At 39.5% G+C, this 13,833-nt stretch overlaps 1 protein-coding gene across 8 annotated transcripts in view; it reads right to left on the bottom strand.

Annotated features, from left to right (window-relative positions):
- The window catches only part of msi2b (musashi RNA-binding protein 2b), a 344,415-nt gene that overhangs the window by 21,286 nt on the left and 309,296 nt on the right, over nucleotides 1-13,833 (bottom strand). For 4 of the 8 annotated variants that reach the window (XM_047379919.1, XM_047379921.1, XM_047379922.1 and 1 more), the window contains exon 11: nucleotides 13,093-13,212. The exons of 2 other annotated variants lie outside the window; for them this stretch is intronic. In XM_047379919.1, coding sequence (XP_047235875.1) covers nucleotides 13,093-13,212 — 120 coding nt within the window. The remainder of the gene's footprint in view (nucleotides 1-13,092; nucleotides 13,213-13,833) is intronic. 2 more of the 8 variants (XM_047379923.1, XM_047379926.1) reach the window with 1 other exon arrangement.

The following is a 13,833-nucleotide window of genomic DNA, read 5'->3' as shown; positions in this document are numbered from 1 at the left end:
CATCTACAAAACAAATGAGCGTGCTGAGGTTGCCTTGGAGACTGGATCAGTGGCCCAGCAGTGCGAATCGTTTGCGAGGCTTCATTTATACTGATAATTATCTCCCTTGCACCCACCCCATTTCCCCCCTGCCCTCAGTGACCAAAGCTGGCTGTGAAGCAATGGAGGGGGGAGTGTCCTGCGGTCATCTGTTACTGACATCATCGGGGTGGCACTTTGTAAGTGGATAAATGCCCTGCTCTTGTTCCCACTTTGCCAGGTGACTGCCTTTAAGGAGGAATCACAAACCTTGAAAGTACTTCTTCTCTTGTTCTCCCTACTTAGAAAATAAAATTTATCACACTTATGATAATACAGAGTCTCTTGAGACTTCAGGGTGGAAAAATATACGACATGCTCATTGTAATTTCTTTAGAAGCTGGAAAACTAGATTAATAATTAACATGGATTTTTTATTTTAATGGTAACATTTTTTACTTTCATTAAAAATGAATCCACATTTTATCTAATCACCAACAAAAATAGTCAGTCAGTCATTTTCTATCGCTTCTTCCATAGTGGGTTGCGGGGAAGCTCCAGCAGTCTATGGGTGAGAGGCGGGGTACACCCTGGACAGGTTGCCAGTCATTCCAGGCAATAAAAGTACTCATTTTATTTGTACACTGCCTTGTAAAAATATTTATACCTAGTGAACATTTTTCAATTTTTTCACGTTACAAATTAAAATCTATATAACATTTTGTATGATAGACCAACACAAAATAGTCCCTAACTATGAATTAAAAAGGAAAAATAAATAAAAAATTAAAATTGTGCTTTCACATACAGGGGTTGGACAATGAAACTGAAACACCTCACATTTTATTGTGGGAGGTTTCATGGCTAAATTGGACCTGCCTGGTAGCCAGTCTTCATTGATTGCACATTGCACCAGTAACAGCAGAGTGTGAAGGTTCAATTAGCAGGGTAAGAGCACAGTTTTGCTCAAAATATTGAAATGCACACAACATTATGGGTGACATACCAGAGTTCAAAAGAGGACAAATTGTTGGTGCACGTCTTGCTGGCGCATCTGTGACCAAGACAGCAAGTCTTTGTGATGTATCAAGAGCCACGGTATCCAGGGTAATGTCAGCATACCACCAAGAAGGACGAACCATATCCAACAGGATTAACTGTGGACGCAAGAGGAAGCTGTCTGAAAGGGATGTTCGGGTGCTAACCCGGATTGTATCCAAAAAACATAAAACCACGGCTGCCCAAATCACGGCAGAATTAAATGTGCACCTCAACTCTCCTGTTTCCACCAGAACTGTCCGTCGGGAGATCCACAGGGTCAATATACACGGCCGGGCTGCTATAGCCAAACCTTTGGTCACTCATGCCAATGCCAAACGTCGGTTTCAATGGGGCAAGGAGCCCAAATCTTGGGCTGTGGACAATGTGAAACATGTATTGTTCTCTGATGAGTAGACCTTTACTGTTTTCCCCACATCCGGGAGAGTTACGATGTGGAGAAGCCCCAAAGAAGCGTATCACCCAGACTGTTGCATGCCCAGAGTGAAGCATGGGGGTGGATCAGTGATGGTTTGGGCTGCCATATCATGGCATTCCCTTGGCCCAATACTTGTGCTAGATGGGCGCGTCACTGCCAAGGACTACCGAACCATTCTTGAGGACCATGTGCATCCAATGGTTCAAACATTGTATCCTGAAGGTGGTACCGTGTATCAGGATGACAATGCACCAATACACACAGCAAGACTGGTGAAAGATTGGTTTGATGAACATGAAAGGGAAGTTGAACATCTCCCATGGCCTGCACAGTCACCAGATCTAAATATTATTGAGCCACTTTGGGGTGTTTTGGAGGAGTGAGTCAGGAAACGTTTTCCTCCACCAGGATCACGTAGTGACCCACTATCCTGCAAGAAGAATGGCTTAAAATCCCTCTGACCACTGTGCAGGACTTGTATATGTCATTCCCAAGACGAATTGACGCTGTATTGGCCGCAAAAGGAGGCCCTACACCATACTAATAAATTATTGTGGTCTAAAACCAGGTATTTCAGTTTCATTGTCCAACCCCTGTATGTATTAAGTACAGAGAGCAGGGATATAAAACATCCAGGACACTGGCCCTTGAGGAGTAGAGATGGACACCCCTGATTTAAATCATGTGATTGTAGCTTTGGCTGTATGATTAAAGCCATTTTACTCCTTCACAAGTGAACTTCCAGCCCAGTCTCAAGTGTTTCGCAGGGTCTAACAGATTGACCTGCATTTATCTCAATCCTTCTTTCCTTCAACTCTCACCAGCTTTCCTGTTCCTGTAGGAAACAAAAGCATCACAACAGCATGATGCTGACATGTTTCATCATGGATATAGTGGTTCAGGGCAATAGGCAGTGCTAGCTTTCCTTCACATAGCATGTAGACCAAAAAGTTCAATGTCCTACACATGGCTTGTGACAAACTTTTACTTTACTTTTTTTTTTTATTTACTTCCGTTGACTTCCCTCTAGCTAAAGCTTTCTTCTTGCCATCGTTCTATAATGACCAGATTTGTGGAGTGCATGACTAGTACATCTGTCAACAGACTCTTCTGCCAGAACTGTGGATCTCTGCTGCTCCTCCAGAGTCACCAATGACCTCTAGCCTGCTTCTCTTATTAATTATCTCCTTGTCCAGCCTGTCAGTTTTTGTGAAAGGTCATGCCTTAGGTTGGCCTTCACAATGAAGTTTATTAGGTAATGCTCTCTAAGAAATCTCAGAGGCCTTCACAGAATAGCTGGATTTATACTTTACTGAGATCACATTTCGAACAGGTGTACTAATTAGTTGACTTCTTAAGGCAATCAGTTAATTGGATTTTGTTTAGAGGTATTTGAGTTAAGGCGGTGGCTAAAGTTTATATATTTCTATTTAAAAAAATGAAAATTAGGTATTACCTTCCACCTTCCTATAATTATGCATGACTTTGTTTTAATCTATCACATAAATTCCTAATAAAGTACATTAAACTGGGCTATGTAACAAATTGTGAAAATGTTTAGGGGTTGTGAATTCTTTTGCAGGGCACTCAATACATAAATATGAGAGTTATTTGCTCAATCAACAAATGCTGGAACCTGACCGTTAACAATCGATCACCAAAAGTTATTTTCATGCCATCAAGCAGGGATCGTTCATGCAGTCATTTCTTCGTCTCCCTTGCGGCGGGAGCGAGAATCCTCTGCGGGCCTTAGACCACATCGCTCTACAGAAGATGTCAATAAAGCTGACACACGGCTTCTTAAATTAGCTTTGAATTTTAGAGCTACCATAATTAGCTTTTCCATTTTCACCAATGTCATTTAAAAATAGCGTGAAAGAAACTAACAGCTCTTTTGCTGTCTGGCCTTGCTTTCACTTTCCATTTTAAATAATCTTTTCTGTATGAATGGCTGAGTAATTAACAGCACTAGACACCCTTTTCAGAGACATTTCATAAATAATACATATTTAATGTCTTTTCATTTTGTGTTCAGAGAGGCTTGGCTAATGAATTTTAACAGATGACTTCTTCTTGGATTAATTCACCCATACTAAGGCCTCTGTTTTCTTTACTTTAAATTGTATGCCTGCTTTTCCCTTGTCCTGCCCTTTTATTTCAAGTGCAATACAGAGAAAATGGACCAGCTGATTCATGTTTACCTTGCGCCACTGTTGGGAAATAATTGTGAATGGTTACTTGAGGGGAAGAGAAAATATGAACACCGAACGACGGATAAAACAATTCAGCAGTGAAGGGATCAGCTCACATTCATTTCTTGCAGGGGAAAGCCCATGCAGACCACACTAAATAATTTTGAATGCAGATTTTAACCTGTGAGGGATATGGTGTAGACGGAATGAAAAAGGGCACTCAGTTATCGGCAGTCGGCACAGATTACTCCATCGTGTTCAGGTTCAGGGTTGACAGCGCTGGCCTTTTGGCTGAGCGCTTTTTTTTTTTTTTTTGCTTAAGCATGTCCAGTCAGGCTTAAGTGCTCTGAAGCAATCTGTGAGTCATGAAGAGTGAAATCCTGACTGTGAAACTGGCGACATGTAATGATCATCTACCTAACAGAAGGTGGAAATTAAACAGGCAGTAATACCGATCCATGTACTGTTTGTTAACAGACAGCTTTATGTTAGAAAATTACATTTGAGTGATTTCTCGAATGTCATTTGTAATTATAAGTAAACACACTTATCTGTTTAGGACGCACATAGTTTGAGTCAGAAGTTTGCTTACACTTACCATGGGCATGAACGTTTGGGGGTTTTAATGATTTAATGATTATTTGAAACATTCTTCTTCCCTGATGCAAAGATTATACAACATTTAGCTTTTAGTGTTTAGTAAAACAAGACATGGGTTCACAATTCTTTTAATTATTTGAGTTTTTGCAAATTCCTAAACGCTCAAAGTTATAAAGACACGTTCCCAAACATAAAAAAATATACCCCCAAAAATATTTGGTAGCAGGTTGCGAAGAAAGCACACATATTTTGCATCTATCAACAAGCTTCTGCCATAACTGGGTGGATATTTGACCAATCTTCTAATAAGAAATGGCTTTTTATGAGTTACTTTAAAAGGTTGGTTTCCTGGGACAGACCCAGCTTTTATTCATATTCTATGACCTATAGATAGAGGTGAGGTTGGGGCCATTCCCAATTCTTCATGTCAGCCTGCTTTATCTATTCGACTGATGTGTGTTTGATATTATTGTTTTGTCAAAAAACCCGATTGTGTGCAAGTTTCAACCATCTAGATGCTGAGTGGAGGTGAGGTTGAAACATGTGGAAGTAGTACACCATCCTCATTATTTTATCCGCTCTGTGCAAAGCATCCAGACTACTGGCAGTGAACCTGACCCTAAACATGATGCTGGCTTTAATTCACTCGATCAGCAGTAAGACATTTTACACTTGGGAATCGATTGGGTGTTTCCACATTACAATGTTCGCAATTATGCTGAAGCTACTGGCATAAATCCAGCTGGCTGTATCAACACTTCATCAACTGTGAAAAATGAACGGTTCAAATGTATCATACAAAAGGCCCAAATCGCATCAACCCTTTTTGGACAGGTTGATGTGGTTGATACATTTAGCTCCCATATTGAGGATCAGACCATCTAGTGATCAGAGTTTATCTTCTTCCTAACGTGCCCTAATATTGCTAACTGTCGCTAATCAAACTAACTTAATTTTAGGTGCAATATTCAAATGTCCAATTTCTAATTGATTTGACATCTCACTGACAGCAAAAACAGAAAACTATATTTTTAGATAAATTACATATAAATTCAGGCATTAAGGGGCTAATACCAATTGTGAATGTACACTACTGGTCAAATGTTTTAGAAACATTCTCATTTAATGGTTTTCTTTGCGTTTATGACTATTTACATTGTACATAGATTATTAATGAAGGCATCAAAACTGTGAATGAACTCATATGGAATTATGTAACAAACCAAAAATTGTAAAAGAATTTTAAATATGTTTTATATTTTAGATTCCTTATAGCAGCCGCCTTTAGCTGTGATGATTGAAATATTAACTTTTGGCCGTCTCTCAACGAACGTCTGGGAAGTTCTTTCAAGACTCTTTGGAAAGCCATTTTAGGTGACCACCTCATGAAGAGAATACCAAGAGAGCAAAGCAGTCATCAAAGCAGAGAGTGGCTATTTTGAAGAATCTAGAATACAAAAATGCTTAAAGTTATTTCACTCTTTTTGTTTACTATATAATTCCATGTGTATTCATTCATAGTTTTGTCGCCTTTGGTGAGAATCTACAATTTTAACAGTCATGAAAATAAAGAGACCCATTAAGTGAGAAAGTGTATCTAAAACATTGACCCATAGTGTATGTTACCATGTTTAGAAAAAAATGCAGCAGTCATAACTGTATAACTCTCACCTTAAATTAAATATAAAACAAAAATAAAGCAACATTTATGAGAAGGACCTGATTATCTTTCATGCATGTATCATTAGGGCTGGAGAAGACTACTTCCACTAAGCCCTCACTAAGTTTCCTTTGGAGAGTGTGTTTTCTGTGCAGCCCCTGGAGGGCAAAACGCTGATGTGCCTGAAGGCCTGTGGCTTAACCTCCGAGCATCTGCTCCCCACAGCTGTGAGAGCCACCACTTTGTGGTGGAGGTGCAAAGGGACATTTTGACCTCCCAGGTGTGTCAAATATTTCCCTAGGCCTGAGACAAAAACGTGAGCAGGCAGGACAGGCTTGGCATGTCTGCTCATGATTCTTCACACTAAATACAAGCAGAGTGCTTCTGGCCTCAGAGCTCAGCTCTACAGATTAGCATCTGGGACAAATGGACACGAGCTCACTAAGAGGCAGACTGATTAAGTTCTCTGCACACAGCCACTCCTCCTCTCCTCTTGGGCACAGCCGTACATCACAGAACTTGTTGGGAGGGAATTGATATTAATCTTAATTTAAAAATGTCTGTCACATAAGTTTTCTTCTTCCCCGTCAGTGGAGGGAAAAATGTGTACAAGATGAGTAGAGGGAAGAACAAAGATGTGAAGTAGCTATCTGAGGGGAAGAATGAGTTTCTAATGATGTAAAGATTCTCTCACATTCAAACTCTTTCCTTGTAATTCCCCACACCCAACTCTGAGTCAAACCGAGGAAATCAGCACAATGCAGCAGAATTTGTTTTGAGTACACTACATGTAAACTCAGGATCTATGAAGACAACAGAGACAACTCCAAAGTACTTTGAACTGTCAGTAGACATCTGCATCTCACTCCTTATCTGAAAGAGCACAAAACGTTGCGAATAGACTGACTTTATAAAGAAAAAGCTTCAGAATCTGAAACAATCTTTCTTATCAGTTAGTGTCCTTATCAGTCTGTTACATGAGTTGGATGCTGTCGCATTGTGGTTTAGGTTATTTTTCACCATACATTTCAGTCAACACACAGCAGCTGTTCACTATTATTCAATACTGACTTATTCATGAATAATTAGCCTTCCTATCAGTTAGTTAGAGGCTGGATTATATGAATTCAACAGGCAACTATAATGTTACTACTTGTTTGACAATGTCTATGCTGGCTTTTTTCTCTTTTCAGGCCTTAAGATGTAGAATTTCATTCTAGTCAATGTTAGCCACTCTGACCTGCTGTGGCACCTCACTGTAGCTCAACTCAGATTTGAAACATCAACAGTAGCTTATAAAGCAGAGTATGTGGTTGGCTCCTCTCTAGCTCCAGGCAATGGTAAACTCTGTTCTGTAGCCAGATCTGTGTGATCTCCCTCCTGCCTAAAGCTACAGTCTCTGAAACATGTCTACAAAAAACTGCTTCGGGACTTGTCCTTGTTGTGCATCATGCTACATGGTGGAGATCAGGGCAGCAAAACGCCCCTTTAAACTTAGACTAAGGTCTTACTTTTGCAATAGTTACATAAACACCTCCAATTTGGCTTTTATGATACAAATGTCTCCAATACTTATATCAACAGACCTGATTTAGTGTCATAATTAGTATACTTTTTTAAAAGTATTTAAAGTATATTGATATATATATATAGTATATTGATATATATATATATTATATACGTATTTTAGTGTCTTAAAATAAATTAAATTTCCATGTATCTTTTTTAAATTTTGTCACATTACAGTCCCAAACTTTAATGTAATTAATATAGGAGCACAATAAAGTTTTGCAAAATTGTGAAGGGAAAGGAAAATAATTTGGGGGTTTCTATATTTTATTTTACATATAAAAATCAAAAAAGTACTGTGTTCAGCCCCCTGACTCGACACTTTGTGGAATCATCTGTTGCCTCAATCACAGCTGCAGATCTTTCAGGGTATGTCTCCACTATGTCTTGCACATCTAGAGTGAAATGTTTGTCCATTCGTCTTTACTAAATAGCCCAAGCCCAAGTCTTGTCAATGTTTCCCGATTGTGCTTGGGTCTGGACTTTGAATGGACCATTCTAACACATAAATATGCATCTAAACTATTCCATTTTACTTTGCCTGTATGTTTAGGGGTGGCATTCTGCCCAGGTTGTTTGCAGACTCTAAGCAGTGTAGATGAAGTGTGAAATTTATTTAGTGGATTAGACCCAACATTCTGTCTTGGAATCAATGGCAATATCTGGGATTCAGTATCTGACTTTTCTTGAGACTGAATGACATTTTATAATATCAGAGCATAATATCAGAGTTATGCCTGACTTCTGTTTGCCATCTGTCCTGTGACCTTCTGGTTGGAAACCATATTTGACATGTATACAGATTAGAAATGGGCCGGGGGTCTTTCTGCATGGAGTTTGCATGTTCTCCCTGTGCATGCGTGGGTTCTCACCGTGTACTCCGGCTTCCTCCCACAGTCCAAAGACATGCCTGTTAGGTTAATTGGTAACTCTAAATTGCCCTTAGGTGTATGAATGAGTGTGTGCATGGTTGTATGTGTGTTGCCCTGCGATGGACTGGCGACCTGTCCAGGGTGTACCCCGACTCTCACCCATAGACTGCTGGAGATAGGCACCAGCTCCCCCGTGACCCACTATAAGCGGTAGAAAATGACTGACTGACTGATTAGAAATGAGAGACATTGTGATTGGTTGAGTGTAATAGTATGAGCAGGAACTGCTTGTGTTTCTATAAAAGTCCAGAATGTTGTTTCACATTGTTGCAGCTTCCAAAGATGCTAGACCTCTGTGGAATCTGTACCATGCTGTAGCCATAACAAATAACACAAAGGCAACTATTTTGACTCCTTCTTTTGCTGATTTCACATTGGCTGATTTGCAAACATGTTTAGGTGGACAGCCATGTATTGGTAGGTTTGTATTTGCACCACACTCTAAAAAAACTCTGTGAGATGTTAAACGTTTGAGATACTGTTTTTAAAACAGAACCCTGCTTAACCGCTTAACCTCCCCACAACTTTCTCCATGACCTGTTTGCTTTGTTCCTTGGTCTTCATGATGCTGTTTGGTCACTACTGTTTTCTAACAAACCTCTAAGGCCTTTACAGAACATCTTTGGATTTATACTTGATTTAAACACAGAAGAATTATATTTAATAATTGGATTATCTCTGTTGGCTGGATTATATTTAGGAGTGTCAGAGCAAATGGGGATAAATATAAATGTGCACCACATAATTTTAAAACTATATATCATTTTTCTTCCACTTCCTAATTCTGCACAACTTTGTGTTGGTCTATCACACTTAATCATAATATAATACAATACAATGTGTGAAAAGGTTAAGAGGGTGGAGCAAATTAATCAAAAGTAGAAGTGAGCAATAGCATCTAATAGAAAATTCTACAAAAGCTACATCTTTAATGACTGTTCTTATTTTTTACTATGGCAGTGTTTAGGGTTGTGTTTTCTGCAAAAAGCAGGACACAGTGACACATCCAAAACACATCTTGTCGTCAGCAGTCATCTGTAACAGAAAGGGAAAGTCAGCAGCTGTCAAGTTTGTCTGTTGAACATTGAAAGTGGAGAGCAAGTGCCCTCTCCGAGTGATGGAAAATATCTCCCACACTCTGACGACAATCCGCGCGTATCAGTGACAATATCCAGGCACCACTGAACACAAAAATGCTACGGAAAAATGTTCATTGTCAAATTTTTGCATACAACCAGTAATCCTTACAAGCAAGACTTTCTTTGCATGGCCTTCCTTTGACTTAACGCTTAGTTGATACCACATACGCTCTGCTTCTCTCGTACTAGTTCAGTGTTGACAAACATACGTATAACTTGTGGTGCTCTCCGGGAACTGTAGGTGGAGTCAAAGCACAAAGAATCCTTACTTTTAAAAATACTGCAATTTTCTACCAACAACAAAGCCCTTGTCTGCACAAAAAAAAAAAAAAAAATCAGAAATGTTTGAAAAAAATGAAAGCAAGAGAATTGCCATTCCTGAGCTGACACTGGGCTGACTGCTGCAAATGAAGCCATACGATGGGACGGAGATGCAGCAGCATCCCCAGACAACACACAAGGAGGAAGGTCAAGCCTAAACAATCTGTGTCCTCTCATTGGTTTGTGTCTGTACAGAGCTCTGAGAACTCCGCGCATGAATCCTTCCTTCGGCTATTAGCCTCATCTCAAAGGCTACACAAACAAAAAAGAGTAATAAATCAATCAGGGTCAAAAAGTCAAAAGCAAAAGAAAAATCTCATCTCTTAATCATGGATGATAATAATAGATATGTCTCATTATTTAAAATCTCCCATTCGGCTGGCGTTATTTTTATACCCTATTTTGTTTTTTTAAGATAGCTTTGCTAGGGATGGACATGTCTCTTCCTATTCCCTCCTGGCTGTTTACGCACTTTGAAAAAGGCCCGTGATGTCACTGTTTTCCCCTCTAACACGCCACCTCTTAGCCTCTGTTCATAATCATTTACTTGTCTTCCTTCCATTTGCAGCTGTCATAATTAAACTATACATAATGGCTGCTATCAAGTCTCCTGGTTCCTGGTTGCTGCTAGCCCCAAATCAACATTCCTGCTTCTTAGTAATGCTCATTGTGATTGTTAGGCCAAATTGTTTGTTTTGAAAATGCCAAATCAAACAGCCCTATGCAAAAGAAATAGCACCTGATTGGCCTCCAGCGTTCCCTTTGTTGATTTGAATTAAATTCAAAGTGGGACAAGAGTGTGAATTTGCACACGTGTGAACATTCAAGCAGTTTTCATACACTGCGGCTCTTCGTGTTTAAGTGAGTTCATTTCACATCACATAGTGCTGATTTTTATTTTATTTTTTTTGTGAGCCACTGCACAAACCAGGCAGAATCTGAGTAACAATTAAAACACATTATCTTCAGCAAGCTCCTAATGGTTTGGTTGATTAGTGAAGACACTCTGTACTTTTCTAAAGACAGGAGGCTGTGTGTTCAGCCAGGGGAAGCCGTTATTGACAGCTATTGAATGATCTAGAGTTGTAAGGGTGGGAAAAACAGGATGTCTAAATGAAGCAGACACGCTGATCAATGTTGTTTAAGACAGAAAGAAAGCAGCATCCTGTTTTTGGTACAAATGTCATTGCAGAAATCGGTCTGTATGTCATGACAGGATGTGTAGAGCCAATATGCTTTACTGGACGGAATATAAATGTACCTAATCTCTGTTTAACCAGCTGTGCTTACTTCTAAATCTAAAAGATAGAAGTCAAACTTGTCTTTCCGCGACTTGGCAGTAATGACAGCGCCTTGCATGAGAATTTAACCTCCTTCAACTTTTCCACATTTTTCTACATTACAACCCAAACTTCAATGTTTTTATTTAGATTTTATGTATTAGACCAACATAAAGTAACACCAATGTAAAGTGGAAAGAAAGGGGTACATGGTTTTCAAAATCTTTCATAAATAAAAATCTGGAATTGTGTATTGGGTTTACCCCCCCACCATGTATTCTGATAACCTTACATAACACGTAGTGCTACCAGCTGTCTCCAGAAGTCGACTACTTAGAAAACTGAATGAATGAATGAACTGAATGTTCTGTGAAGGTCTCAGATGTTTGCAAACATTAGTGAATAATCAGCATCATGAAGACCAAAGAACACAGCAGACAGACCAGGGAGTAAGTTGATGGAAAGTTTAAAGAAGTTCTGTTTATAAAACAAACCCCAAAGCTCATGGACTATTCAATCCATTATTCAAAAATGAACAGATTATGACACAACTACAAACCAAATGCATAATATCTCTGGCAGAGCTGCAGACATCCACCACTCAGGCAGGAGAACATAGCAACAAAATAAGATGTGCACTCCATAAATGTAGCCTTTATTTTGGAGTGGCAGGAAGAAATCCACACTTGAGTGACATAAGGAGTCCCTTTTGCAGTTTATAAAAAGCCAAGGGTGGGGGACACAAGAAGGTGCTCTAGTCAGATGAGACCAAAGTTCACCAGTGTAGGCCACACTTTTTGGCCTACATGCAAACGGCTTTGTGTTGCAGAAAACCAGTGTTGCACATCACCCCCAGCGTAAAACATGATGGTGGCAATAACATACTGTGGGGATGCTTTTCTTCAGCAGCGATAAGGAAGCTTGTCAGAGGAGTTGTGAAAAACTCTGGCAAGGCTTAAAAATAATTTGATGTTCACAGATGCTGTCTGTTTAATCTAAGAGAGCTTGAGCTATTTTGAGGCAGTGACACCCCAAAGGTGTTGCAGATGTAACTGTAGCGAAAAGTGGTTCTAGAAAGTATGACTCGGGGTGCTGGATACAAATCCGCACCACACTTTTCAGTTTAATTTTTTATTTGCAAAGACCTTTGATAACCATGCATCGTTCTTCTTTCACTTTACAATTATGCACTACTTTGTGTGTTGTCCATCTCCTCAAACTCCAACAAAATACACTGATATCTTTTTGGATACATCTGATATAAAAAGACTGATTACAAGAGGTGAATTGTAAAATCAAGAGAGCTTGACTGACTTATCTGCTGTTGAATTTCCTCAATGTTTTCACCAATCCACCAATGGAGTGAAACAATCCGCAACGTGATGATTGACTATAACTTGGTCAGCTATTCCTAAAAATATGGTAAATCAAATGATGAAACGATGCCTAATGATAAAAATATATCTACCCTTTTACTCGCAAAGAAAGTAGTTTTCATAATACTTTTGTCTAATGGTCAAATCTGTGACATTCTTACTATCAAAGCCTATTAAATTATAAGTTAAACGTATTTTAGATCACATAATATATTTTATTAGCTTATTTTTTCAAGGAAAGTTTAAAATGACAAAACATCTATTTCTTTTACAAATCTAATTATCTGGGACATTTAGTGCAAGAGTAGCTCTGTTAAGGCTGATTGTGTTTCCGAATCCAAATTAAATTGCAGGTTATTCTTTTAGGCAAATTGCTTTGTTTAATGTGCATGTCAAAATACGTATTAGTCTAAGCTATATGAAGTTTCCATTTGTGTTAAGGTTTTAGAGGACTACACTATGAGGAGAAGCAGAGCAGGAGAAGTTGAAGAGAGCAGCAGCCACACAGAACATGGACAGAGCGTTTACCTGGCCCTGTGCTCTGTGGGTACGCCAAGTAGCCGCCTCTTCCACGGGCCCCCCTACCTGAGCCACGCGCTGCTGCTACCGCTGCCGCCGCCACCGGTCCATATGCTGTCGCTGGGAAGCCTGCGGGCACATACACATACACACACACGCATCACTTCCTGCACATGGATGAGCACGTCCCAGAGCGACGGGACTATGTTGATACCAATACTGAGCCGTGGGATCATACTATAGCCATCAAAGCCGAGGGTTCATGTCAAAGTCCACTGTGGCATCAGAACCCAGGTGTATATGTTAAAACACTAGGGGATTTTAATGGATAACCTGTTCTGGTGGGGTTTTGGCACTCTTCGGAGCTGGGAGGAAAGAAATCAAACACAAAATTAAAACAAGTGCGGTTGAAAAAGTAGTTCACCTCTCTTAAGATTTCTTCTTTAGTTTTGTTTGTCACACCTAAATGTATTACATTATCAAGCAATTCTTGAAATCAGACCATGACAAGCAGTCTTCACACGATTGATATATATATACACATATATTAGCTGTTATTTATCAAATTTTTTGGAAAGTTGAGTTTATTTTTCACTAGTTACACCCAGGCCTAATTATTGCCAGACCGTGAAATCACTTCGACAGGACATCTTTGACAACATGAAGTAGGCTTAAGTCTGTGGGACTCCAGTGAACCACAATTAAAGCCACTATTCACAAATGGAGCAAACAAAGAACAGTGGTGAACCT

This window comes from Girardinichthys multiradiatus, chromosome 11 (genome assembly GCF_021462225.1).
Source record: "Girardinichthys multiradiatus isolate DD_20200921_A chromosome 11, DD_fGirMul_XY1, whole genome shotgun sequence".
Taxonomy (NCBI): Eukaryota; Metazoa; Chordata; class Actinopteri; order Cyprinodontiformes; family Goodeidae; genus Girardinichthys; species Girardinichthys multiradiatus.
This window is presented reverse-complemented; position numbering and strand designations above follow the sequence as displayed.